The sequence below is a fragment of the Filicampus tigris genome, chromosome 7 (genome assembly GCF_054856515.1).
Source record: "Filicampus tigris isolate MCC_2025a chromosome 7, RoL_Ftig_1.0, whole genome shotgun sequence".
NCBI lineage: Eukaryota > Metazoa > Chordata > Actinopteri > Syngnathiformes > Syngnathidae > Filicampus > Filicampus tigris.
In genome coordinates this window covers 2039537-2067145 of record NC_141223.1, presented here as the reverse complement: position 1 = coordinate 2067145, position 27609 = coordinate 2039537, and the positions used below count along the sequence as shown (strand labels likewise).

General features: G+C 45.0%; 1 protein-coding gene across 7 annotated transcripts in view; it reads left to right on the top strand.

Annotated features, from left to right (window-relative positions):
* Positions 1-27053, top strand: part of sptbn4b (spectrin, beta, non-erythrocytic 4b) — a 54147-nt gene extending 27094 nt beyond the window's left edge. For 5 of the 7 annotated variants that reach the window (XM_086035704.1, XM_086035706.1, XM_086035702.1 and 2 more), the window contains 21 exons: positions 438-528; positions 4375-4521; positions 9320-9583; positions 10725-10949; positions 11073-11162; positions 12058-12336; positions 12503-12633; positions 13425-13629; positions 14011-14256; positions 15416-15550; positions 15625-15869; positions 17186-17324; positions 17527-17611; positions 18531-18727; positions 19653-19988; positions 21004-21497; positions 21608-21668; positions 22251-22507; positions 23528-23698; positions 24837-24879; positions 24961-27053. In XM_086035704.1, the coding sequence (XP_085891830.1) occupies positions 438-528; positions 4375-4521; positions 9320-9583; positions 10725-10949; positions 11073-11162; positions 12058-12336; positions 12503-12633; positions 13425-13629; positions 14011-14256; positions 15416-15550; positions 15625-15869; positions 17186-17324; positions 17527-17611; positions 18531-18727; positions 19653-19988; positions 21004-21497; positions 21608-21668; positions 22251-22507; positions 23528-23698; positions 24837-24879; positions 24961-25248 (4129 nt within the window). In that variant the 3' untranslated portion in view covers positions 25249-27053. Of the gene's footprint in view, positions 1-437; positions 529-4374; positions 4522-9319; positions 9584-10724; positions 10950-11072; positions 11163-12057; positions 12337-12502; positions 12634-13424; positions 13630-14010; positions 14257-15415; positions 15551-15624; positions 15870-17185; positions 17325-17526; positions 17612-18530; positions 18728-19652; positions 19989-21003; positions 21498-21607; positions 21669-22250; positions 22508-23243; positions 23391-23527; positions 23699-24836; positions 24880-24960 lie in introns of those variants that run through there. The other 2 variants (XM_086035707.1, XM_086035708.1) reach the window with 2 other exon arrangements.
* The last annotated feature ends 556 nt before the right edge of the window (positions 27054-27609 follow it).

Sequence of the window (27609 nt, the reverse complement as noted above, 5' to 3'; positions counted from 1 at the left end):
CAACTGACACCTGCCCGTGAAATCCGTCTGATTGTGTGCGTGCACGTTCGTGTGCGTACATGTGCGTACATGTGCGTGTGTGGTGGGGGCAGGGCTGAGTGTGTCGTCGGGTGAGGGGTTTGCGTGCCTCGCCGCTCACTACAAAGAAGCAAGTACGGCACGTACTCGCTATTACATTGCCGTGAAGGAACAATTCTAATGACCATGCACCCGCTTATGCCGCAATTATTATTTTTCATCGGTTATTGTTCGTTGGCATGCACCGAATTTGATTAAGATGATCATTGTGTGTAGTTTTCTTCGAAATGCTGCATTTCTGCTCATAAGTTGGCTAATATCACAGTACCGAGGACACTTGGCATCGTCCCTACTGAAAGATGCAGCGTTTTGAGCTACAGAGAGTGTTTTAAATTGACGTGCCTGCGCGTTGTGTTCAGGGGCAACCAGAACCGGGAGCAGGCCCAGCAGTGGTTGGAAAAACTCAATGACCAGTGGGCTGTCCAGAGGTTCCTTCAGGACTGCCACGAGGTGAGCACGTCAAATGATTTCTTCGGAACCTTCTTTCTCTGCTCCCACTCGGTCGGTTGGTTTGTAAACAAAGTATGTTTTGTTCACAAAATTCCAAACGTGTCGAAATGTGTCGTCACAAAGCATGTTGACCAAGCTATAGCAGATTACGTCCAAATTCAAATCCTCCTTTTGTGAAAATATGGACTCAAATGCTCTATACCAGTCACACATGATCCAAATCAAAGACGTTGTTCACAAAGTTTTGGACTTTAATGCACTGCACCATTCGCAGAATATCCCAAATCTGTTTGTTGTTGACAAAAAGTCGCAGTCAAAAATGCACCAGTCATGGAAGATCCAAATCAAAGCAAAGAGATGCTGTCAAATGCACCATTCCAGTCTTGTCGTAGTTTTTCTTTTGTGACTTTATTCGGTTTTCCAAACAATATGGAAAACGACACCTATCCACATATTACAAAATTCCCCAATAAGGGAGAGCACCACACCAGTGGTAAAATCTCAAAGCCCTTTGTTCACAAAAAGTGGGTTTCAGTTGTATCACATTTGATGACCCAAATGAAAGTCCTTTGTCCATAAAGAAGTGGCACTCAAATGCACCGCATCAGTTACAGATAATTTCAACTTTCTGTTGTTCACAAAATGTTACGTTCAATTGATTTTAGATTTTGTGATTTTATTCGATTCGACGTTTTTCATAACAACGAAGACAACAGTCATGAACCACGACAGCCAGAGAAGATTCAAATCAAAATCCTTTGCTCACAAAAGTCTACTTCCAGTTTGTTCTAGTGCCAGTTTGAAAGAGTACTTGTCCATTTGCTGATGTTTTGCCAAATTTGTGTTTTCTTTGTGTTTACATTCCTACGACCAATCAGAGAAGAGAGCAAGGTCACGTGATTTAAAAAAAAAAAAAAAAAAGGTAAAATTAAGTTTTTTTACTTGCTTGGCTTTTCAACTAATCTACAGCGGGAAAAAATGCACACTTGGATTTCCAAAGCACTCATTCTCTGTAAATTTGGGGCAAGTCCCATTTCTGGATCCCAAAACTGCTTTCGTTTGTGCAAATTTGTCTGAGTTGGCTCTGCTCAATTATTCATGAGTGCGGCTTCTCATCACTAATTTACTCCATGAAAACGACTGGACCTCACTCTCTGGATGTAAAAGTCAGATCTTCAAGAAAACACAAGAAATGTGAGAAGGGTTTTTCAACAGATTAGATCCACATTGGAGGTTTATAGACATTACATATGTCAATATGCTCTGTAGCCATTAAACTGCTAGCGTGGGGCGGAACCTCCGGAATCAGCACTTTTCAGGAGAGCTAAAAAATGCTGTTGGTCCAACCATTAGCATTGCGCCGTCAACAAGAGCAAGCCATTTTTCAACACTTTCAAGTGGTCCGTAATTTGTCAAAATGACACCCACACGTGTGAACTATAGTGTATATTTACACTATTTTTTATTCATTTTTTTTATTCATAAAAGAAATATGACATTTACCAAATTGTAACATCGGATGTTGCAAGTGAAATATGATGTCAACGTGGTGCATTAAAGTTTATAGCACATTAAATATACAGTAAATTTCTTTCTTTTGGTATTTTCATACACGAGCACAGTCAGAAAGGGTTGTTTGTGCCGTTGTGGGAGTGAACACGGCCGACTCGGAACCAGGCTGCTTCGGGGTAGAACTGGTACAAAAAAAAAAGGGCTTAAATGTATTAGCTCCGGGAACCACAAGTACCAAGGAATTAAGGCCTGTAGAACTTCAAAGTAGCGATGCAATTTCTGAAAAAAATCGTACCCAGAATGCCTCCCTACCATGGGCGCTGTGCGCCAAGGCTCGGCGTGCCGGCTCGTTGAGCGCAAGCCGTTGTCCGATTCCCCCTCGTTCGATGCAACTGCAGTGGGGAGTCCATCTGCAGAGGTGCGGGTGGGGTCTGGAGACGTGCGTGTGCGTGTGTGTGTGCGTGTGCGCGTGCGTGTGAGTGAGAGAGAAGTCCCTTTCAAAGAAAACACACATACACACACATTGAACCCCCTCCATCATCAGCTGTGTCCGGTAAGCCCTCCCCTCCTCTCCCCACCCCTCCCCCCTCCCTTCACTTCCCACCTCCTCCCTTCAATGAAAGGTGGGAGGCGCCAGCGCATCAATTCAGGCCGTCTGCCATTTTATTGTTTTGGAAACAGGAGGGAGAGGAGGAGGAAGAGGGTTTTTTTTTTTGTTTTTTTTTTCCTCCTCTTTCTCCCGCGCACGTGCTGGGATGCGGACCCTGGCGACGGACCCCCGCGCCCCCTCCTCTTCCTCCCCCTCCTCCTCCTCCTCTTCGTCCTCCTTGGGCCGTCCCCGCTAAGGAGCGTCGCCGGTAAAAGCCAGTTTGAGTTGAAGGCGATGCTGCATGCGGATGCGAGGATGTTGTTGCCGGGAGACCAGCATGCTGCCGCGTGTGTGTCGTGCGTATGTACGTAGGGTTTCCTGCTTGCTCGACGCGTGTACTTGCTGACTTCGTACAAGCACGTGTGTGTGTGTGACCTTGTCCACGTCTGCTGCTGTGGTGTCTGTGTTTGCCAGTGTGTGTGAAAAGTGACTTATGACAACATGCAGTGTGTTTCTGTGTGTGCGTGCGCCTCCTAAACTGTGTTAGGGAGGCGCGGTATAAAAAAATGTTTGGCTCAGTTTCATGGATTTTGTTGTATAACAGTTTTTTTTTTTTGCTCTATTGCTATATTTTTGTCATTTGAAAGGGAGGAGCATTCTTAAAAATGTTTGCGTCATTAGTAGTAGCGTGTGTGGTATTCGCTGGCGTCGGGGCAAAACCTTGTACCTCCAAAAGGGTCACTTCTCAAGAGAGCCCAAAAATGCCACGTTTGTTCACGCATCAGCATTGCATCGTGAAAGAGAGAGAGCAAAGCCATTTTCAACACTTTACATTGGTCAATAATGTGTCAAAAGAACACCCACGCGGGTGCAGCGACCAATAGTATAGATTTTTTTTTTTTAAATATGAAATTCACCAAAATGTGACTTATGAGGTTTTGGCCCAACGCCTGCCATATATATTAGAGCTGTAAAAGTTTAAGCGTTAACTTTGAAGATTCATTCAAATGATTTCAAGTGTTTAAAGAGGGGAAGTCAACCCAAAAAATGTCTTTACAAAAATATGTTCTATGAGCCTCTAACTAGTCAAAACACACCATCTCGATAAATATTGTGTTTGTGGACGATCAGATAAGCAGCAAAATCCACCTGTTTTTGGCCATCTCAGGTTCACACGTGCGCACGACCGATAAGTGTTTTTGTGGGAATTTTGTAACTTTTTGTACGAGCTGTCGTACGTTCGGTTAAAAGCAGGGAGTACTTTTCGTTTTTATAGAGTCGAAAAAATAGACACAAGTGTTTTTCACAGGACAGCAACCATTTGTGGAATAGTTGAGTTAACAGTAATATCCAGCTGTTTTTGTCCATGTCAGGGGGCGGCCATTTTGTCACTCGCTGTCGCCTGAAAATGACATCACAGTTGCTCACGGCTCAGGTAACGACCAATCACATCTCACCTGTTTTCTGAAGCTGAGCTGCGACTGGTCATTGCCAGTCAACTGTGATGTCATTTTCAGTCGACAGCAAGTGACAAAATGGCCGCCCCCTGACATCAACTATTCCCCAAATGGTTGCTGCCCCGTGAAAAACACGTATGTCCATATTTTCAACTCTATAAAAACGAAAAGGGTAAGTACTCCCTGCTTTGAACCGAACCATTGCCATTGCTTCGGCACGACAAAACTTGTTGGTGGAATTGATTGACTGACTGCCATGGTAAAGTTGTCTCTCCTCGCCCCCCTTAGCTGGGCGACTGGGTGAGCGAGAAGATGCTGATGGCGAGGGACGGAAACCGCGACGACGCGCAGAAGCTTCACAAGAAATGGCTGAAGCACCAGGCCTTCATGGCCGAGCTGGCACAGAACAAAGAGTGGCTGGGCAAGATCGAGCGGGTCAGTCAATCTTATCAAGCTGCAAGCGGCAAGCCGTCCTGATGTCTTCATTCATTGCAAAACGCCGTCTTCATTGACATCGCAGTGCGAACGCTGCTTCATCTTCTTTCTTTCTTATCACCGTCACCAGGCTTTCACGCGTATTTTGCTTTCCGAATCAATCCCGACAATCTATCCCGACAATCTATTCCGACTTTCCTCATTCCCGGCGGCAAGTAGCATTTCATTTTTTTTTTTAGGGGGCATTTTACTGTGATATACTGTACATACCTGTCAACCCCGGGCTGTGCTGAATCTTACAAAAGTTGTCATTTGCCCACACAATTCTGTATATAATCTTACACAGTATCAATTTTTAATCTTACACAATGTTTCTCTTTGCTCGTAAATATCGGCCGAAGTTTGCAGTCAGAATCGCTAACGGACGCTCCGGGTTAGAGCCAAAATGGGCAAGATGAGATTGATCTAACAAAAAATAAGTTTTTGATTTTTGTTTTTTTTCCCCCCCGTACAAAAATTGTTATACGGCGTACACAATTTGAAATGATCAAAAAAATCGTATAAAATACGGGGAAAACGTACAAGTTGACAGGTATGGATATATCTTTTTTTGTTGTTGTCTTTGCTATGTTTCATACTTGCGATATGTTACTTCAAAATCAATCCTAACATTCTATCCTGTCGTTCCTCATTCCTTGCAGCATATCATGTGCTGTCCATTTTTTTTTTTAATGCTGTATTGCTGTATTGCGATTGATCTTTTTCACTGTCGTCGATACCTTTCACACTCCTTTTAGTTTCAAATCAATCGCCGCAACATATCCTGACCTTCGACAACGAACATGTCATGCACTGTCAGGGTTTTTGGGTGACTGTGACTCATCATCTTCTTTCTTATTGATACCATTCACACTTTTTTCAGTTCCAAATCTACCCTGGCAATCTAGAAGTATTTTCATGTTCCCAGCAGCAGATCGTGAACTGTCTCTGCAATTTTGGCAGAATGCTGCAAACGGCATTTTATCCTCTTGTGGTTTTGTTGTCATGTAGAGCTCCACATATTTTTTTTTAGCTCTAAATCATTCCCAACAATCTGTCATGATTTTCTCCCTCTTTGCGGCATATCATGCATGCGTCGTCTGGGATATTGTGGAATCATATTATTAAAGCGGAAGTCAACCCAAACATATTTTTCTTTCAAGAATATGTTCCAATCAAGCACACTAGTCGAAACAAGGCATTCTGATTAATTAATCCACCCGTTTTTGGTCATCTCAGGGGGCGGCCATTTTGTCACTTCTGTGGACTGAAAATGACATCAAAACTGCTCAGGTATCGACTTATCATGGCTGACCTGTTTTCTGAAGCTGAGCTGTGATTGGGTGTTACCTGAGCCCTGAGGCGTTGTGACGTCATTTTTAGTCGAAAGAAGTGACAAAATGGCCGCCCCCTGAGATGGCTAAAAAGGGGTGCATTTTGCTGCTTAACTCATATTCCACAAACACAATATTAATCAGAATACTCTGTTTCAACTAGTGGGCCTGCACAGAACTTATTCTTGAAAAAAATATGCTTGGGTTGATTTCCCCCTTTAAGTCTTCTTTTTTCTTCTTCTTCTTTTCTTATTCCTAGCAGCAAGCAGTATGTCGCACACGGTTTTTGGTATAATACTGTGTTGTGTACTGCCTTTTGTCGTGTGCTTGTTCTGTTTCGTATCAAAACGCATCCTGACAATCCGTCAGGATTTTCTTGCTCCACTCTTAGCATCGATGTTCCGGCACAATACCGCAAACAGTCTTTTACCTTTTTGACCTGGCCAGTGGGAGTTATTTCGGGCTAACTTGCAAATCGCCTTTATTGGCATTCCTCTCCCTGATTGTGCTTCCATTGCCTTCACTGCTGCCTTTCGCGCTCATCATGAAAGTCCATTCTAGCGTCGAGCAGACGCTCCAAATGAAAGGAGATACCATTTGGCTCATTTCATGCTAACTGATGCTAATGCTACATCAGATGGCTTGCATTTCTTTTTGTGACAAAATGTGTTTGCCACTCCAAGTCAAAACAATCTACATAGCGCAAGCCTAGCGCGGCGGGGACTCAAACAGGCGACTTGTCGGCCGCGAGGCGTTCGCTGAAAACCAAAAGGAGGTCAGGCGTGCGCTCACTTGCGGCGCGCCGCATCGCGCTTCCTCTGCAGTGTGCGAGTGGGCAGGGCTGAAACTCAACTCCTCCGCCGGGAGTGCAGAGAAAGAGAGAGAACGGCCGGCACACCAACCGTGACTTCACATCACAAGTCGTTATCATATCCACGGCCAAATAATAGCAAATATGCCGTCTTTGTAATTGTTGTGATTGGCCATGAAGAGCTCTCCAATCAGTGAGGAGAACGGCTGCCTGATTAAAGGCCGGCCGTCTTGACGTGGATCGTAAGGTTTTTCGCTGTCCTGGTTACGTCTCCTCTGAGAGCTCGAGGACTATTTTTGTCCTGAATGAAGACACGCGCCCGAGGCCGCTTTGAAGGCAGCACATGCGTGGCTAACAAGCGAACGCCTCCACGGGCCTGAGAGGCACTTGACGGTCCGTTGTCAAACGAATTGTCCCAAACAAAGGGATGTATGCACAATAGGATGGAATTTAAAAAATGTTAGCGTAGTGCTAGTGGTAGTTTTCAATTGTAGATTGCGCAAGTGTTGCTTCCATATGGGCGGCCAGGATGTGGAAGGAATGACTGTCAGGTTTCTCACACTTGGGGGTAAATATTGACACGCGAGCTGCTAGCAACATTTGAAGGCTAGCAGATGTCTGCCGCGATGACAGACTGCACGTGTTAGCTTGTGTCAGACGGCCTTGTTCGCTGCGCTCCGTCTGCGCTCCGTTCGGCATCTCCTCTTTCATGCGAGGAGTAAACTACAAATATGGTTTGGCGGTGTTTCCCATGAAACAATTGTACGTTTGCGATCACGAGGTAGGATCCATGATTAGCGTAAGAGTGAAATCACCGCCCATGTGAGACAGAAAATCTTGTATGCTAAATTCCGGGCTTCTCTTTGTTATGAATAAACCAGAACGGCAACTCACGGCTGGGAAACAATTGTAGTTTTATGTCAACCATGACAGTGGCCGTTGTGTTAGTTAGACCTTATGCGCCGCATTCTGATCACTATGTCTCCTCTTTGGTGCGAGATATCCACGAGATTTGTAATGTTTGTAATCACAAGGTGGCTCACTGTTTAGTTAGAGGACCTCGGAAACTGCATTCCGCGCCTGGGTTCTTTTCAACGTTTCCTCTTTCTTATAAAGAATGACCTAGAAAGACAGCAATTGTATGTTTGTCATCAAGAAGAAGCTCAATGTTTAGTGAAAGGTCTAACCTATGGAAGCATGGAAGCGTCTGCTCTGGACAACATCTCGTCTTTCTTGCGGGGAATCCACGAGGATTGAATTGGTGGCGTACATTATGAGGAGCAGAGATAATATTTCCTGAGTGTGTGTGCGTTCGTGCCCGCGAGCAAACGTGGGGGGGGGAGTGTTGCTTTGGCCCACGCGGTCCTCCCACACTCACAAGGCACGTTTTAACAACAATTTAGCATCGCCGCAGTGGTGTCAATGCTGCATTGTTGCTGTTTTGCAGGCCAATAACTGGCCATACGATTAGGAACACCCGTGAGCTCTGATACAATGGATTTGAGGAGCATTGATCCGATTTTAAGATGACTTAAACATCTCAAATCCACCCATCCATTATCTATTTCACTTGTCCACATTCGGGGGAGTTGGGGCCTGTCCCAGTTGAATTTGAGGCGAGGGGCCCCTTGGACTGGGTGCTAGCCAATGTCAGGGCATGTGTACGCACGTCACACGCGGACAAACTTGCAAGCAGTCGGTGTGACAATGGTGTGGAAACGCACTAAACATGGACCAAAGAGTTGTCTCGGGAAATGTGAGAGATTATACCAAAAAAAATGAAAAATTATAGGCAAGCATGTTCAAGGTAAAATCTCCAAGCAGCTTGATGCTCCTGTGGCTGCAGTTGCACATATTTGTCATTTTTCTAAATCATTCTGTCAAACAACAATTTAAAAGCACTTTCAGATTTTCATTGCTTAATTTTCATCAGATTTTTATTTATTATTATTATTATTGTTATTATTATTGTCAGAGGGGTACTAACAATTTTGTCCATGTGTGTATTTTTGCCTTATTTTATATACCCGACACATTTTTTCAGGCTTGTGAAATGTGAACCACGCTCTAATCCGTGGTGCGTCAAATTTATAAAACATTTTTCTTTTCACTTTCACAGGGACTTTAAAAACACCGCATGAGGCTAATATTGCATGTTGGGGTTTCTTCTTGAAAAGTAGGGCGTCCGTGAAAAATCAGCCTTTCTTTCTTAGTTCTGTGAAATATAACACTTTTGAATTCTAGTAAGATTTGGATTTTTTGGAATGAAGATTTTCTATTCAAATAGCATTTTTTTTTTGTCCTGTATAACGTCACCCTTTTGCTGCTGGCGACAAGGCGACAAATGGTGAATAACATTTGGCTGGGGGGATGGGAGGGAGCAGGTGCATGTGTGTGTGTCTGCGTGTAATATAACGCTACATTATCTGCACTCACCCCCCCCCCCTCACCCCCCAATTACCATGCTATCTCCTTTTCATCCGCAGCCCCCGTCACGGACAGACTTACTCACGCTGGCGACATATGTCCGTGTTGTCTTTGTCTTTCATTTATAAAAATACAACAAAAAAAAAGTATGTGGTGTTGTTGACATGTAACGCGGTTGGCCTCGCAGGAGGGCCAGCACTTGATCCAGGAGAAGCCTGAGCTGAGCCCGCTGGTGCGTCAGAAATTGGAGGAAATCCGCGAGTGCTGGCTGGAGCTGGAGAGCACCACGCAGGCCAAGGCCCAGCAGCTCTTCCAGGCCAACAAGGCCGACCTGCTGGCTCAGAGCTACCGCAGCCTGGACCAGCGGCTGGGGCAGATGGAGGGCCAGCTGGCCTACGTGGACCGCGGCCACGACCTGGCCACCGTCAACAGGCAGCTGAAGAAACTGCAGGTTGGTCCCGTCGCTTGTCCTTTGCCCGCCCACCTGCATACCTTCGCTACCCTACACGACTCGCCTATCTAGTCATGCAATTCCGCGGAGGACATTTACACTTGGAAGGCAGGGGCGGAGCCAAAATGCGGCTAACGGGTGGGTCTGGTAAAAATCAGGGCGGGCCTGAATATTTCTCTCATTTCACACAATCCTCCTGTCCCGGCACATCGTGTATTCAAATAAAGTGACAAACTGAATAATATGAAATTCGGATCTTCCTTAGACAACCACAATTCTGCCCTTCTTAATGTTCAATAAAGTAAAAAACACAAATAATTTGATAATTTACAGAAAATGTAAAAGTCTATTTTTTTTTCATGAATCTCATTGGGTGGGCAGTCTGTCAATCGGCTCCGCCCCTGTTGGAAGCGAATAATATTCCGAGTAAATTTTACAAAGAAAAACATTGGAGAGTTATTGACTTGAAAAAACAATATTAACGATTTTTCACTCAGAAATTCAAAGTCAATTTTACAAGGAGAGTTTTTGAGTCGATTTTACTTGCACTGTATTAGTTTATTTTAAAAAAAAAAATCACACAAGGGTTGAGGAATGTACCAACAACCTTCAGGTTAGCAAATGGCCACTCCACCACACGAGCTATGTCACACCTACTGTGAGGTTTTTTTTTTTTTTTTGGGAATTACTGGTGTTTCTAAAAAGAGAACCCCCCCAAATCCTGTCGCCTTTTGGAGATACAAGTATTCCACTTGACATCGGCGATTGACCAAAGTCACATCAGGAGCGCAATGGCTCAGGTGGCAGGGTGGCCGTCTCCTCCTCTCTGTTCCTCAAATCTCAAGAGACTGACAAAAAAAAAAAAAAAGCTAATAGTATGCAAGTCAAATTGACTCAAAAGCTCCCCTTGTAAAATTTACTTCAGATTTCTGAGTGAAAAAACTTGAATGGCTTTTTTCAAGTAAATTACTCTCCAAAGGTTTTTTCTGTGTAAAATTTACTGTGAATATCATTTTCTTCCAAGTGTAAATTTTACTCTTGGTTCGACTGGGACCGAAACCTAGTCGTTTTTCGAGTCAAATATCCTCGAGGAAATGTATTGTGTCCCTTCGCTCCCTTCATGGTCTTCTTGTGCCTTCAGACGATGGAGTGCCAGATGGAGGAGTGGTACCAGGAGGTTGGTGAGCTGCAAGCTCAGGCGTCCGCCGTGCCGCAACAGACGCGAGCCAAGGAGACGGTGGCCGAGCAGCAGGCGGCGGTGGAGGCTCGCATGGTGCGCCTGATCGAACCCCTCAAGGAGCGCAGGCGCCTGCTGCTGGCCTCCAAGGAGGTGCACCAGGTGGGGCGAGACCTGGAGGATGAGATGGTGAGTGTCGTCCGCCCGGACGCAAGTGGAAAGATGTGCGACGCAGCGACGCAAAGTCATCGGCGCGTTCGTGTTCCTTTTTGGTATGAACGCCGATGTCGGACTTGTCATTGCGTGTTGCAGTTGTGGGTGCAGGAGCGCCTCCCACTGGCCATGAGTCAGGAACATGGTTCCTCCCTGCAGTCGGTGCAGCAGCTCATGAAGAAGAACCAGGTGGGAGCATCACAATCTCCATTTAGCACCACTCAAACCTCGAATGCAAAATACGGCTCACGGAACACATCCGGCACTCCCAGTATTCACATGATCAAGACTTTTGTCTTTTTTTTTTTGCATTAGTTCGCTGTTTTTTTTCCCCAAAAATTGGTTTGAAAAAAAAAAATTACATATTATTTATTTATCTCATTAAATAATTGGTTGATTGAATTATTGTAAATAATTGATTTAAATATGTGTTAAATTAAAATACATACACATTTTACAATGCTTTATTTATTTGAATAAATATTGGTTTATTAATTCTCATGAAATTATTACAAACAACAAAATTAAAAATGAAAATATATTTTTTCATAGTTAAACACTATTGTAAGAATAATAATCTAACACATGAATCATGACATACATTATTATTCTTACATTCCCCCCTGTTTTTGTGTAATATAAAGCGAAACCTACAAAGCTAATAAAGCTAACAAGCCTAATCATGAAAAATCTAACACATGAATCATGATGTACATTATTATTCTTACATTCCCCCCTTATTCTTACAACTATATTCCACATTTTACATGCTTGAACTTATTTTGTATTCATTTATCTCCTTATATAGTTGGTGCATTGACATACTGTGAACAATCAAATAAAATGTCTTAGTAAGATACACAATTATTTTAATAAATAATTGGTTAATTAATTATAATTAAATTAATTATAATATTAACATTTTTTAAATGAGGATTAATGACTATATTAATAAGTTCATTTTAACTTTTTAAAAATTTGTTTAACCTCATCTAAAAATGACCTGGTCCATTTAAAAAATGAAACGTAGCCCTTAAGCACTTGAGTCGAATGCGTCCTTTGCTTTTTTTTTTTTTTCTTGCAGACTCTCCAAAGGGAGCTGCAGGGCCACCTGAGCCGCGTGGAGGAGGTCTTGGAGCGGGCGGCCGTCTTTGCTTCGGTCCGCAGCCCCGATGCCAACGCCGTGCGGGCGGGCCACCAGCAGCTGTCCCAGCTGTGGGCGCTGCTCTGGGCCGAGACGGAACGCCGGCAGCTGGTGCTGGACGCCATGTACCAGGCGCAGCAGTACTACTTTGACACGGCCGAGGTGGAGGCCTGGCTCAGCGAGCAGGAGCTGCACATGATGAATGAGGAGAAGGGGAAGGTGAGGGGGGAAAAAGAAAAAAAAAAAAAAAAGGCGTTTTAGGGATCCGCAACACAACGCCACACGTAACACAATCAGTCGCATTTATTGATGCTCGAAAGTTCTTTTCAGAGGTGCCTCCATAAAACGGCTCCCTTCTTCATCACCTTTGCCTTCTTCCGTTCAGGACGAGCCGAGCACCTTGCAGCTGCTGAAGAAGCACCTGGTCCTGGAGCAGACCATCGAGGACTACGCCGAGACCATCGGCCTGCTGTCTCAGCAGTGTCGGCAGCTGTTGGAGATGGGACACCCTGACTGGTTAGCCGCATTACTATCTAGAGACTTTTTTGGACAAGCTCAAAGACTTATTAGATCGATTGAAGAGTGAGGGGAAAAACAAAGACGTTTTAAACCAACTGAAGCGTCTTTACAGACTTTTTAGACCAAGTGAATAGGCATTGAATACTGTTTGGTAGGGGTGTAACGATGAATCGAAAATCAATTTAAAATCGATTCAAAGTGCTTAAAATATGCATCGACCGAATCGAATCAAGATCGAAATTTTGATCACAAAAGGATTGGTAATAAAAACAGTCAAATCTATTGTAAATTGATGTATTTTCATGTTTAGTTCTGGCACTAACAAAACACTGATAACAAGACAAAAATGTTGTTAAACAGTCAAAATGATTAGTCCATTTTCAAGTTTTTTTTTTTGTAAAGTTACAAAAATTTACTGTTCGTAACACGGACAAAATGCAGATGTTAAAATGAAAACATCTTTTGGTTTCAAGATCAGTCATTCATTTTGTTACAAATAAAGGTTTTTTAAAAAAATCGCATCGAGTCCAAATCGGGTTCTGAAAATCGAATCAGGTCTTGAGTGAATCGTTACATCCCTACTGTTTGGTCTAACTAGAGAATCCAGAAGAAATTTGTGATTAAAGTCTTCAGCGACATTTTGAAGCAACTGAGAGGCCCGAGCAGACTTTACGGAACAATTAGAGAGAAGCTTTTGATTACAACGAGTGACGCTTGGAAGTAAACGGCACGATGTGACGTACTTGGAAGTAAACGGCACGACGTGACGCATTCTGTTTCTGGCACAGTGAACAGATCAGCAAGCGTCAGTCGCAAATGGACCGCCTGTATGTGTCGCTGAAGGACCTGGTGGAGGAGCGCAAGAGCCGCCTGGAGCAGCAGTACTGGCTCTACCAGCTCAACCGCGAGGTGGATGAGCTGGAGCAATGGATCGCCCAGAGGGAGGTGGTGGCCAGCTCGCCCGAGCTCGGGCAGGACTTTGAGCACGTCAGCGTAAGTCGGGACACTGACAATCCCTCATCAGCTGCATCAGAAGCGTAAATAGTAGCCCTGGGATTTTATTTGCGCCTACCTTTCAGACAGAAATCAGGGGAAAGTGTTGGAGGCCCTTTCACACAGACATTGCAGCTTGCCACATTCATATCTGGCTTTACATCACCAGTGTGTCGGGAACTTCAAGACCCCAAACTCACCCTGCCATGCCCCCATTATATTGAAAGCAACACAGGTGTCTCATTATCTAAATGCGGCAAGCTGCAACAACTCTGCGAACACATGTCAGGAATGGTATTATTCTGTCTGAAAAGAACAGCGTTGCCGTTGTTCTTCTTCTGAGGCTGCAATTTGGTATAATAACAGACGTTTTTTTTTTAGTTGCTCCAGGAGAAGTTTACGGAATTTGCATCCGACACGGGCAGCACGGGTCTGGAACGCGTGACGGCCGTCAACCAGATGGTGGACGAGCTTATCGATTACGGCCACGGCGAGGCCGCCGTCATCGCCGAGTGGAAGGACGCCGTCAACGAGTCTTGGGCTGAGCTGCTGGAGTTGATGGAGACACGAGCGCAGATGCTGGCCGCCTCGCACCAGCTGCACAAGTTCTTCGCCGACTGCCGGGAGGTGAGCTCGGAGCGCCGGACGCACAAAAGGTCGCACTGATGAAGTTACCTGGCCACTCTTTTTTTTTTTTTTTTTTTGTGAGCATCAAAGGTTGAAAGGAACAAAATTATACATGCGGAAACACTTGGGAATATCAAACGGTTCCTAAGACATTGCACACAGGATGTCCTGAACTCATTCACCGCCGGACATTTTCAGACCCTCTTTTAGCCTAACGTTTGAAAATATTTGAAAAAATATATAAATACATCATTGGGATTGAATGGCTGGACTGTGAAAAGACAAGTCAATTTGTCAATGGCAGTGAATGAATGAAAAGTCCCGAAAATTTTAATACGATGACATTTTTTACTATTGACGATTATTGTACAGACTTTTTAAAAAATCTTAATAGAAGCATATGACGTTTTAAAATCTTTTAACCTCTTGAAACATCTTTAAAAAAATCATATATAGTTTTCCAAAAAAAAAAAGTCTTGAAAATTTTAAAGTCAACGCAAACATTTTTTTTTTCTAGGATGTGTTCAATGCAAGCCCACTAGTTGGAACAAGGCATTCTGATCAATTGCGTTGCGTTTGTGGAATAAGTGTTAATCCACTCGTTTTTAGCCATCTCTGGGGGCGGCCATTTTGTCGCTTCTGTCAACTGAAAATGACATCACAACTGCTCACAACGACCAATCACAGCTCAGATTCAGAAAACAGGTCGGCCGTGATTGGCCGTTGTGAGCAGTTGTGATGTCATTTTCAGTCGACAGAAGTGACAAAATGGCCGCCCCCAGAAATGGCTAAAAACGAGTGCATTTTGCATATTCTTGAAGGTGAAGGTTTCCAAGTGTTTGTGCGCGAAGGTTGGAATGTTTTCACTTAAAATCTCAAACTCGTCTTGTGAATTTTAAAGGGAATATCAAACAAGATGTAAAAATCTAGTCTCAAAAATGCTTCCATTTTCAAAAAGGTCTTTATTATTCAATACAGCGCTTACATCTGTTGATCGTTTAAAATACTGAAATGTATCAAGAGTATTGTTGGAAAATGCGTCACATAAAATGTTTTATTATCATTATGTGTGACTTGACACTCCTCATTGTCCCAGTTAATGTAGGAGAGGTGCTCTTATTGGACGTCGTATTGGAAGTGGTGCTTCCGTGTTTCCCAGGTTCTGTCTCAGATTGAGGACAAGCGGCGCAGGTTGCCGGAGGTGCGCGTCCGTCAGAGCAGCGCGGCCAACACCAGCGCGCTGCAGAGGCTGCTGCACGCCTTCGAGCAGGACATCCAGCTGCTGGTCACGCAGGTAAACGGAACGCGTGGCCGCATCCGACCGGGACGCTCGGGACGTTTCCCTCCTCAGGCGTCGTGCTCCGGCAGGTGCGTCAGCTGCAGGAGGGCGCGGCCCAGCTGAGGACGGTGTATGCCGGCGAGAAGGCGGAAGCCATCGCCTGTCGCGAGCACCAAGTCATGCAGTGCTGGAAGGAGCTGCTCACCTCCTGCGAGGAGTGCCGGCTGCAGATCACCACCGAGACGGACAAGCTCAGGTTCTTGGGCCTGGCCCGCGATCAGATCACGTGGATGGACTCCGTCCTCTGCCAGATCCACACGGGCGACAAGCCAAAGTATGCGCGCGCCACCCTTTCAGAACCTTTTGGTTATTTGTCTTTTGATTGATTATGAACCCGTCGTGGTTCAAACTGGGGGGTTCGAGCCTGGGTTAGGGTTGCAAAGAAGTGGTAGCGCCTTGAAGGAGGGTTTCAGGCTAGTTCTGGGGGTTTCAAAGTAATGTCTCCAGTAGCCAGGTTTTGAGTTTCAAGCCAGGGTTAGAGTTTCAAAGTAGGGTTTCTAGACAGAGTTCTGGTTTCAAGTCGGGTTAGGGTTTCAAATTACAGTTTCAAGTTAGGGGGTTGGAATAGGGTGTCAAGTGTTAGGGTTTCATTGCAGGGTTGGTTTATTAAATCAGGGTTAGGGTGTCAAGCCAGAGTAAGGGTTTCAGAGTAGAGTTTCAAACCAGGGTTAGTGTCTTAAAGTATGGTTTCAAGTCTGGGTTAGGTTTCAAGCCTATGTTAAGACCTCCAATTAGGGTTTCAAACCATGTTTGGGGTTTTAAAAGGTTAGGGTTTTGGAGTTGGGTTTCAAGTCCAGATTAAGGTTTCAAATTAGCATTACAGTTTCAAGTTAGGGGTTTGAAGTAGGGTGTCAAGTGTAAGGGTTTCATTGCAGGGTTTGTTTTTAAATTAGGGCTAGGGTGTCAAGCCAGAGTTAGAGTTTCAAACCAGGGTTAGTGTCTTGAATTATGTTTTCCAGCCTGGGTTAGGTTTCAAGCCTATGTTAAGATCTCCAAGTAGGGTTTCGAGCCATGTTTGGGGTTTCAAAAAATTAGGGTTTTGAAGTTGGGTTTCAAATCTAGGTTAGGGTTTCACACATGGGTTTAGGTTTTGAAGTTAGGATTTGGGTTTCAGGTTGGGGCTTCAATGTAGGGTGTCAAATTCAATGCAGGGCTTCAAATTTGGTTTTCATTCAAGGTTTAAAGGGGGATTTCAAATCAGGATTAGGGTTTCAAGCCTCGACTAGGGTTTCAGACAAGGGTTTGGGTTGGACAACTCCTTTATGGTTTCGAATTAGGAGTCAGGCGAATTAGGAGTTCAGACGAACTTTTTTTTTTTTTTTTTTTTTTTTTTTTAACTAGCAGCACAACGACCCCTGACCTGAAATTTATTCGGGCGCACACCGTAAAGTGACTTGCAAAGTAAACATTCACATTTCCACTCATTCTCACTCCATGACTGATAATTGGGCTGACGTGTGGAGCACAAGTTTGTCGGCAACAAAAAAGCTTCAATGTGACTGCAGTTCATTGACAGCTGCGCGAGTAAGATGGAAAATGTTTTGGGGCCGTCTGTGCCCCTCCACCGACGTGCGACCGTGTGGTGTTCAGGGACGTGTCGTCGGTGGAGGTTCTGATGAACGACCACCAGAGTCTGAGGAACGAGGTGGACGCCCGCAGCCGCAGCGTGATGGAATGCATCGACATGGGCAAGATGCTGCTGGCGGCGAGGAATCCCGCAGCTCAGCAGGTCTCGGCTCACGACTCACTCTACTAAATCAACTGCAACACTCTTTCCCAACTTTTAGCGCGCCAAGGCACACCTTTTACATGAGTGTGGCGTAGAATGTTAACATAGCGCGACATAGTACCGTGCGCGTGGCGAGGACAACCTGGGCGCAAACGCTCACATGATGACGACGACGATAACGCCGGGCAATTTTTGAGCGCAGATCAAGGAGAAGCTGGACCAGGTGGTCGCTAAGCAACACGAGCTGTCTGTGAAGTGGGACAAGCATTGGGAGGCCCTGCAGCAACGTAAGCACGCCGACAGGAAATTATGCAAAGCCGCGTGAACATTTATTCGCCAAAGGCCCGTGTACTAGTGAGCTCTTTGTCAGCACCAACAACACAATTCAGCACACTGGCAGAATAACTTCCGTGTCTTCCACTGCTGTAGGACAACTTCGGCGTCCGAATGGGACAAGAAACGTGTTACTAGCGAGGCAAATGTTCGCTAGTTGACATCCGCGCACTTGAAGCGCAAGTCAACCCAAACATATCGTTTTCCGGAATATGTTCCCAGCAGGCCCACTGGTTGAACGGCGGCATTCCCATTGATATTGTGTTTGTGGAATATGAGAAATGCAGCCGTTTTTAGCTAGCTCCGGGGGCGGCCGTTTTGTCGCGTCTGTCGACTGAAAATGACATCGCAGCTGCTCGGGGCTCAGAGAACGACTAATCGCGGCTCGGCAAAACAGGTGAGCCGCGATTGGTCGTTACCTAAGCCCCGAGGAGTTGTGACGTCATTTTCAGTCGACAGAAGAGACAAAATGGCCGCCCCCGGAGATGGCTCAAAACAAGTGGACTAACTCTTATTCCACAAACGCACGTCCGCCTTCCCGTTTCCCGTTTAGTTCGAAACTGTAAAATGAATATCGTTGCTATGTACGTTGATTTGCTCAATTTCATTTCCATCTAGACGCGCACTTACGGAAAACTATTTGCGCATTTATTCAGCAGCCTTGCCATCCGACGTACTCTTGCGCCCCCCCCCCCCCCCGGCCATTCTACTAGCGCGCCGAATAGTGAGGAAAAAGAGCGGATGAGCGCATGGCGCGGAACCTCGATGACAAGGATAACAAATCAAATTCCGTAATGACTGCGACGCTCGCGTGTTTTTGCTGCTCCCACTTGAAGACGGACTGACGGACGGTGTGAAATGTTGTGCGTGCAGTGCTGGAGGTTCACCAGTTTGCTCAGGAGGCGGTGGTGGCGGAGGCGTGGCTGGCGGCGCAGGAGCCTCTGGTCAGCAGCAAGGAGCTGGGAGGCAGCGTGGACGAGGTGGAGCAGCTCATACGCAGACACGAAGCCTTCCGCAAAGCCGCCGCCACCTGGGAGGAGCGCTTCAGCTCGCTCAGGCGGCTCACCACGGTACGGCTCCGCGTCTTCTCCAGGGCAATGTTTGGTGTCTGTGTCCCAAGGAGTCCACAAACATTTCTGACACCTTGTTCCAAGCCTGCCTTAAGGGTTGAAAATTGGCGTTTGGGGTTCCTGCGTTAAGGTTTCAAATGTAGCTTTCGTGACAAGGTTGGGCTTTAATGTTTGGGTTTCAAGGAGCTTTTAGGGTTGGAAGTCACAGATCAGGGTTAGGCTTTCAAAGTTAGGGTGTCAAGACAGGGTGAGAGTCTCCAAGAAGGTCAAATAAGGGTTTCGGGGCTAGGTTGGAGTTCCAAAGTAGGATCTCAAGTCAAGTTTGGGTTTCACGATAGGTTTCAAATCTGGGTTAGGGTTTCAAATTCAGATGTCAGGGCAGGGTTGGGGTTTGATAATAGGGTTTCTTTTAAGCCTGGGTTAGTGTTTCAAATAAGGTTTTTGAGCTCGAGTTAAGGTTTCAAACGAGTCAAAGTCAGGATTTCAAATTTGGATTTCGAAGCAAGAGTAGGGTTTCACGTTAGGGTTAAGGTATAAAAGTAGGGTGTCGAGTCAGGGTTAGCGTTTCAAAGGTGGATTTTGTTTTCAAATGAGAATTGGAAAAAGTGTGTTAGCATTCACGTTTCAAGCCTGAGTTTCAAGTGTGATTTTCATACAAGAGTTTCAAATTAGGGTGTCAAGCTTGGGGTAAGGTCTTCAGAGTTGGGTTTCAAGGCAGGACTGGGGTTTCAAATTGTGATTTCAAGTTTCAAAACAAGGGTCAAGTTTTGAAGGCCAAAATTTGATGTCTTATTTTGGTTTGAAAGACGGGCTTCAAGCCTGGGTTTGCGTTTTACGAATTAGGGGACTCAGGTTAGGGTTTCGAGGTCGACTGTTGTGTTCTTGGTCATTTGTAGATGATGAAGTGTTTGCGTTGTTTGCGCAGGTGGAGAAGCTGAAAGCCGAGCAAAGCAAACAACCGGCAACGCCTCTGCTGGGTCGTAAAGTCTTCCTGGACCCCCAGGATGCGTCCGCGGCTCCGCCCCCCGGCCTCCCCCGCCTGCCCGTCTCCCCCGTCATGAGACAGACCATCTATGAGCAGAACGAGGCCAGCGTGCCGCCCTCCCCCTCGCCCGCCACACCCACGCCGTCCCCTTCGGGGGTCCGGCATCCCGTCCATCCCGCCCATTCGTCCATCTTGTCCGTGGCCACGGCCGCCATGTTGGTCTCGGCCAATCAGGCGCGAGAGAGCGGCGGGAAGGCGGGGCACCTTCAAACCAAGGTGAGAAGAGTTGAGCATTTTTCATGAGCTTCACTTTGCAGATTCTGTTAGATTCATTTCTTTTTAAAGTGTTTATGCTTTTGAAAATTTTCACAATTAGATAAAAGAGAAAAGAAAAGACAAATTGTGATTTCAGACCAGGGGCCGAGCCATGGGTGGGCCTGACCTGATTGACACACTGCCCACCCAGTGAGATTCATGAAATATATACTTTTAATTTTTTGGTAAATTATTATTAACCTCCTAAGGCCCAAGATGTTTTTTTTACATCCATTTTTTATTTTTCATCTTGCTATTTGGGCTTATTGGAACCTAATTAGAAGAAAAACTAAGCATCATCTTTTAGTTTTTTTTATTGTATTGTACTGTATTTCGTATACTGTATTTTGACTGTATGTAATACTCTTCTGAGACCACAAGATGGCAGTGTAAGTGCCCACATATGTGTCCAAAACACCCACAGCTCCACAAGACACAAGAGCTAGAAATCGGTGTCCACGTATGTGGCCACTAAGCCTTATCAGGTTAAATTATGTTTGAATTTGTGTTTCCTCGTGTGTGTCTTTTTAAAAATTTTTATTATTGTATATTAAGAATGGCATAATTGTGGTTGTCTCCAGGGAAGATCTGAACTTCATATTATTCACTTTGTCATTTTATTTGAATATACGATGTGTGGGGACAGGAGGATTGTGCTCAGTGAGAGGAATATTCAGGCCCGCCCATAAGCCACGTTCTGGCTCCGCCCCTGTTTCAGACGCTTCCTGAATGCAACACCTTTAGTTTAGTTTGACATACGATAGATGGACAGACAGAGAGATAAATGGATATAGTCATACAACAAAAATTTGAATATGTTATTTTTTGAAAATCCTTAGTTCTATGGTCTAATGATGGATGGTTTAATTCTGTCGATAGAAAACGCCGTCGCTATTGCATTAAAAAAAAACACCACACAATCGCTCCCACTATTTCAGTGAATAAAAATCGATCAATTGTGCTCACCTTTCTTCAGCTCGAAGTGGACGCCAAGCCATCGCCGTACCTCCGCCAACCCAAAATCAAACACCTGGACGACGCCGTGACGCCGCTTCTGGTTGCCAGCCGGCTGGAGAAGGTCCGGGAAAAAGGCAGGGAGATGATGACGGGGAGAGCCGAGGTGGCCGTGATGGCCGAGGTGGTCCTCCAGGAGCCCAACCGGGACCGGCTCCACGCAGGGCCCGGGCCCTCCAGGACTAACCCCGAGCCGCAGATTGCCCGGCTGGAGCGTCGGCTGTCTGGCGAGCAGCTGATCCAGGCCCGCAAGAACGAGCTTCCTCAGGAGGTGTGGCGGGAACACGCCGAGCGGCGGGAGCGCCGCACCCTCGAGAGGCAGACGTCCAGCGAGCAGGAGGGACACGGAAGCCACGAGGGCCGGAGGAGGGAGCGAGACCGCCACCGGCTGGAGAGGCAGGAATCCAGCGAGCACGACACCGGCAAGGAACATTCTGACAGACGCTCGGGAGGAGGGTGAGATGTTAAGCCCCTCATTTCTACAATTAAATCGCATCTCATCATTTTATCTCGCATATGTATTCATTGCAGTCGCCATCTTGCTTTGCGTGCTTTTCTTCCCGCAGAGAGAGAAGAACCACCATGGCAGAAATAGTGGAGCAGCTTCAGGAAAGAGAAGCAGCACAGGTTGGAAATTTACGCACTTCCTTTAAACGCAGCGTTTCCCAAAACGGCACAACAGGTGTTTAGAATCACAATCAGAATATATTGAGTGCGTCGTTTTGTAACGCTGTTTGAATGTGTAGACTATGTAGTTTGTCATCTATACAGGACCCTCATTGGCACAATGCATCTTGAAAAGTATAATAGGTTCACTACAAAAGCAATATCTCCCATCATGCATTGCAAAAATGATTTTTCTGTTCTCGACTCCCGTGGTATTGTTTGGATTTATGGCACAGGATGAATTCTTGAATTTCGGTGCAAAAATCGCACAAATAGAGCAATAAATGACAACACAGACGGGCAAAAAATGCTTTTGTATATACCGGTTATGTTATTATGATGCCTTTTTTCAATATTTATTATGGACGGTCTACCAGCTGACGATTTTTTTTTTTTTTTCTTCTTTTGAATCCCCAAAAGTGCTTCATAAAAGACTGGTAAATTCCCAGTATGCATTCCCCAGAAAAAGAGAGGTTCTGAACGCAGCTACACTATGTGTATTAAGCCATACGCGAATCTTCTTCCTGACCGCCTTTGCTCCAGGCCCGAGGCGAGGTTCCCCGCCTGCCAAACGGACTACCGGAGAAGTCTTCCCGTCCCGACCGGCCTCGAGCCCGGGACAGACCCAAGCCGCGGCGCCGGCCGCGACCCAAAGAGTCTGGAGAGACCACGCGCCGATCCCGCTCGGCTCCGGCTCAGAGTGGCCCCGCGGCCCCCCAGCCACCCACATACAGTGCACACCACGAGGGCTTCCTCTTCCGTAAGCTGGACATCGAGAGCCTGAAGAAGAGCACCAACAGGTGGGTATTCTGGGTCCTGATGCCACGCAGGACACGTCTGACAATACTCACGGCAGTTCACCGCAAGGTGGTCTTACACGCCAAACTTATCCAGCAAAAAAGGAATTTCACCAATGTTTCCCCTTCAGTTGGTTGGGAAAAAAAAATCTCTTGACATCCTTCAGCCAGTCCACAACGTTTCTGAAGACTATTGAGTTGGTCTAAAGTTTCGACTAAAGTTTAGAGAGTCAAAAGACTCTCCATTTTGTCTAAAATGCCCCAACTGGTCTTAAGTCTCGAAAGACTCTTCGGTTGGTACAAAACAAGCGCTCAAGACTTCTCAGTTCATCCAAAAAGACTCCAAAGACTATTCAGTCGCTCCAGAATTTTTCTAAAGGCTTTTCAGTTGGGCTAAAAGTCACCAGACACGATTCAGTTGATCCGAAAATTCTCTGAAGACTCTAAAGTTGATCCAAAATGGCCTGAAAAAAGTCTCTGAAGTCTCCTCCATTAGTCCAAACTCTGTCTAAAACAGAAAGTCTTTTTAACACGCTTACAAAAAGTCTTCAAAGGCTGTTCAGTTGACCTAAAAAAATCTCAAATTACTTTTTTTTTTTCTGGTTCAGGAAGTCTTTGAAGACTCTTGAAAAGTCTCTTCGGATTATTCAATCGATCAACTCTTTTTTTAACCAAACTTTCATACCGTTTGTTTCCATCATTACTGCTGCTGGCTGCCGCCCCCCTCATCACCTCCAAGGTAAGTGCGATTTAAGCTCCCCCCACTTTACCTCAAACTGTATGCAGCCCCCTCCGCCCTGCACGTGCCCCCTCGTCCCCCGTTGGCGTCCGTCTTGTGTTGTTCTGCAGTGTGTTTTCTCCCTTGTTGGTGTTGGTCCTTCTCGCCCACCTACCTGTAAGATCAGGTGAGTGAGGTGTTAGCTTAGCAGCAGGTACTCTGCAGAGCCCGCTAACTCTTCACGTCTCCACCCCCCTTCCCTGCCTTTTCCACCCAACCCCACCCCCTCCACCTTCCCACCTCAGCAGGTCTTGGGTGAACCTGTACTGCATACTGAACAAAGGCGAGCTGGGCTTTTACAAGGACGCCAAGAACACCGCCACGGCGTACAACAATGAGCCGATGCTCAACCTCGCACACTGCCATTGCGATGTCACCAACGGATACAAGAAGAAGAAGAATGTCTTCACGCTCAAGTACGAGCTTGTTCTCGTCCCTACGCTGTATATTTGGACCACCTGGTCTAAAAACTCGAAAAACTCCAAAGTTTATCTTAAAAGTCTTTAAAGACTCTTCAGTTTGTCTAAAATGTCTTTGAAGATTTTTCAGTTGGTCTTAAGAGTTTCAAGAGACTCTTCTGTTGCTCAAAGAGGTCCCTAAAGACTATTTAGTTGGTCCAAAAAGTCCATAAAGATCCTTTAAGTGGTCTTAAAGTCTGGTAAGACTGTTGAACTCCCAAAACGATCTGATTACTCTTGAGTTCCTCTAAAAACTCTCAGAAGACTCTTTAATCTAAAAAGTATCATAATTTTCTTGCAAATGTCCTCAATGTGGGACTACTCTCCAAAGACTCCAAAGTTTATCTTAAAAGTCTTAAAAGACTCCTCAGTTTGTCTAAAATGTCTTTGAAGATTTTTCAGTTGGTCTTAAGAGTTTCAAGAGACTCTTCTGTTGCTCAAAGAGGTCCCTAAAGACTATTTAGTTGGTCCAAAAAGTCCATAAAGATCCTTTAAGTGGTCTTAAAGTCTGTTAAGACTGTTAAACTCCCAAAACGATCTGATTACTCTTGAGTTCCTCTAAAAACTCTCAGAAGACTCTTTAGTCTAAAAAGTATCATAATTTTCTTGCAAATTTCCCCAATGTGGGACTAATAAATCTTCTCTTATTACAGTATATCTTATCCAATTCTCATCTTAATCTTATCTTCAATTGGTCCAAAAATGATATATACTCTCCAGCAGGTCCTAAAAAAGAATCTTTAAAGACACTTCTGCTAATTGACATCATTTTGAAATACTCTTCCTTTGGTCCAAAATCTCTGAAGAAACTTTGGCTCCAAAGTCTCCTAATTTGGTCTGCAAAGTGCCAAGTGACCCTTGGTCTAAAAAGTCTCTAAAGACTCTTCCATTGGCCCAAAATGTCTCTCAAGACTCTTCCATTGGCCCAAAAAGTCTCTCAAGACTCTTCCATTGGCCCAAAAAGTCTCTAAAGACTCTTCCATTGGCCCAAAATGTATCTAAGGTATCTCTCCAGTTGGTTTCAAATGTGTGAAAAGATTTTTCTTACCATTTTCCTCACACCTAAATAACATTGATTTGTCTACTGTGCTCACAGGACGAAGGACGGCAGTGAGTTCTTATTCCACGCTAAGGACGAGGTAAGTCATTCTTGTGTTTTCTAACACGGCTACAGGACTCGGCGCAAATTGACGTCCGACTCGTTTATGCGTTGGTGTCAGGAGGACCTGAAGACGTGGGTGAACAACATCGGCAGCGGCATCTCGGAACACGAGGAGATGGCCAAGTGGGGCCAAGCCCAAGCAACTACCTCATCCACCGACGAGGGCACGCGGCGCGACGGCAGCAAGGCTGGGTCGGAGCGCGGTGGCGAGCGATCGGACCGAGCCGACAAGGCGGAAAAAGAGAAAGAAAAGGACAGGGGACGGGACAAAGACAGGGCGGAGCGCTCAGAGCGCGGCGGAAAGGCGGAAGCCAAACGCTCAGAGAAGTCCAGTAAGAAAAAGTGATGTCTTCTCACCGCCTCCCAGGTGGAAGCGATTGGATGCAATGTGACGCAGGAAGGAAGAACTTTTTGAACTCACTTCTTCTCCTGCTGTGTCTATGCGGTAACGCCCCCCCAACTGGCTGTGCAGGGAAGTGGAGCGGGAATATGATTGCCGCTTGTGAGATAGAGTATCAAGTAGCTCGCGCTGTTCCTTTTTTTGATTTTCTCGTATGGACTGTGCGTGTGTACGTCTGTTTGTGTGTATGCGTGTAGAGTTCAGAGTAATAGCAGTGCAGTTAAAAAAGTGAGTAAAGCTCAGAATTCTCACAATGGCCTTTGTTTTCCGTCCCAGAACATTTACTGGCAACACTTCTACTCCAAATTAGCATCAAAGCTAACAATTTATCAAAGGTGTCACCCCTTTGAAGAATGTGAAGGGAAGTGGAATTTGGGCTGTTGGGGAGAAAAATGATCAACGATACAAACTTAAAAATGTTTTAAGATTTTTGCTTTTCTGTGATGCAACACGGATATGAAGCACGCTACAGTTGGTTTAAAACGTGTGAAGATTCTGGAGTTAGTCCCAAAAGTCTCTCAGGGCACACTTCAGTTGTTCTAAACCATCTTTGAAGATACTCCAGAACAAAGATGCTTTAATAATTTATGCTAATTAATAATAAATCATCTTTTTCAATGTGGTCTAATCTTTTCTGTAGATGGACTCCAGTCTGTAAAAGCCTGCAAAAACTAGCTAGTCCAAAAATCTCTTTAGACCCTCAAATCTAAAAAGTCTTTAAAAACTCTTAGTTGGTCCAGAAAGATAACTGTGAGATTTTGGACCAAATGTTTTGGGTTTCATCAAAAGGTCTTTTAAGATTCTCTACTTAATCCAAAAGGTCTCAAAAGACTCTTTGGTGGGGCTGAAAATTATTTGAAAGTTTTCCAGTTGGTCTAAATAATTCCTTGAGACGCTTCAATTAGTGCAGAAAGTCTCTATCGACGGTCTCTTAAGACGCCCTGTTTTGTCCAAAAAGTCTAGATTTTATAGTTGCTTCAGAAAATAAAATAAACACTCTCCAGTTGACTATTGTGTTGATCCAAACGTCTTTTACAATGCTTCAGTTCTTCCTAAAAGTCTTTGAAGATTCTCCACTTGGTCCAGAAAATGTCTTAAGATTCTTCACTTGGTCCAGAAAATATTTGATGAATCCGGGGGGGAAAACTCTCTTACCCTCCACTTTGCCAAAAAGTCCAGTTGCTTCAGAAAATCTCCTAAGACTCAACAGTTGATCCACAAAGTCTCTAAAGACTCTTAAGTGACTTCAAAAATAGTGGACTAACATCTGGCCCCTGTGAATTGTCATGCAACCTAGATGTGGAGCACTTTTTTTAAACACACTGCTATTATACCCAACACAACTGTGTATGTCTTTTAGTGGAGGAAGTCCTCTATGCCAAATTAATCTCATTTATCATCCCACGAAAATCATCCAAAGCTCTTTTTTTTTCTTTAGGATAATTTTTTTTTGTTTCCATCAAAAGGGAATCTGGTTGATGTGTACGTCTGTCCATGGCTCTCAGGTTTCTTACAGTGTTGTAAACGTGTGCTTGGCGTGTTCAAATGTCTTCCAGATGTGTGGTTCCAAACCAATGGAACCGTCAGCAGAGTGAAATCAAGGAGTGTTGGATGAGTGACTGAATGGATGGATGCATGGATGAATGAATGGATGGCAGACCGGAACCGCTTCAGCTATCACACCTTATGACTTTGCATGTCTGATTCGACGTGAAATTACATGTCGAAAAAAAATAAAAACAAAACACTGATTTGTTTTGTGTCTCTAGACTTATATTCAAAAGAAACTACTCCTTTGATTGGTTGCTTTAAGTCATCAACTGTGCACAATTGGACCCCTGTTTGCATGGCAAATGCTTGAAATTTTGTCTGGGATACCTGCTTCTGATCAGGGCTAATTTGATCAAATTTTCTCAATCAAAGAGAAGAAGCTGGTATTCGGAGCATTTTTTTTTCTGACTTTCTGATAATTCTCAAAATGATCATCAAACTTTGGCACCAGGATTTGCCCACAACGGACGGCATCGACAAAAAACGTCCTAGTTTGCCAACACCCATCCGATCCACCGCCCAAACAGACGGCTTTTGATCTTGGCTCATTTGGGCAAATGCCATAGTAGAAATTCGTCACTCAAGTACAAGCCATGGAATTTACCCCGGATGGCTGCTTCAAACCAAAATGGCCGAATTCCTGTTCAATATAGAGCCTTTTTGGTGTGTCCTTCAGACATTTCCACCCAATTTCATGTTGAACTGGTGTCGGGGGCAACTTTTTTTCTATCTTTCCAGGAGGTGCTACTGATTTTA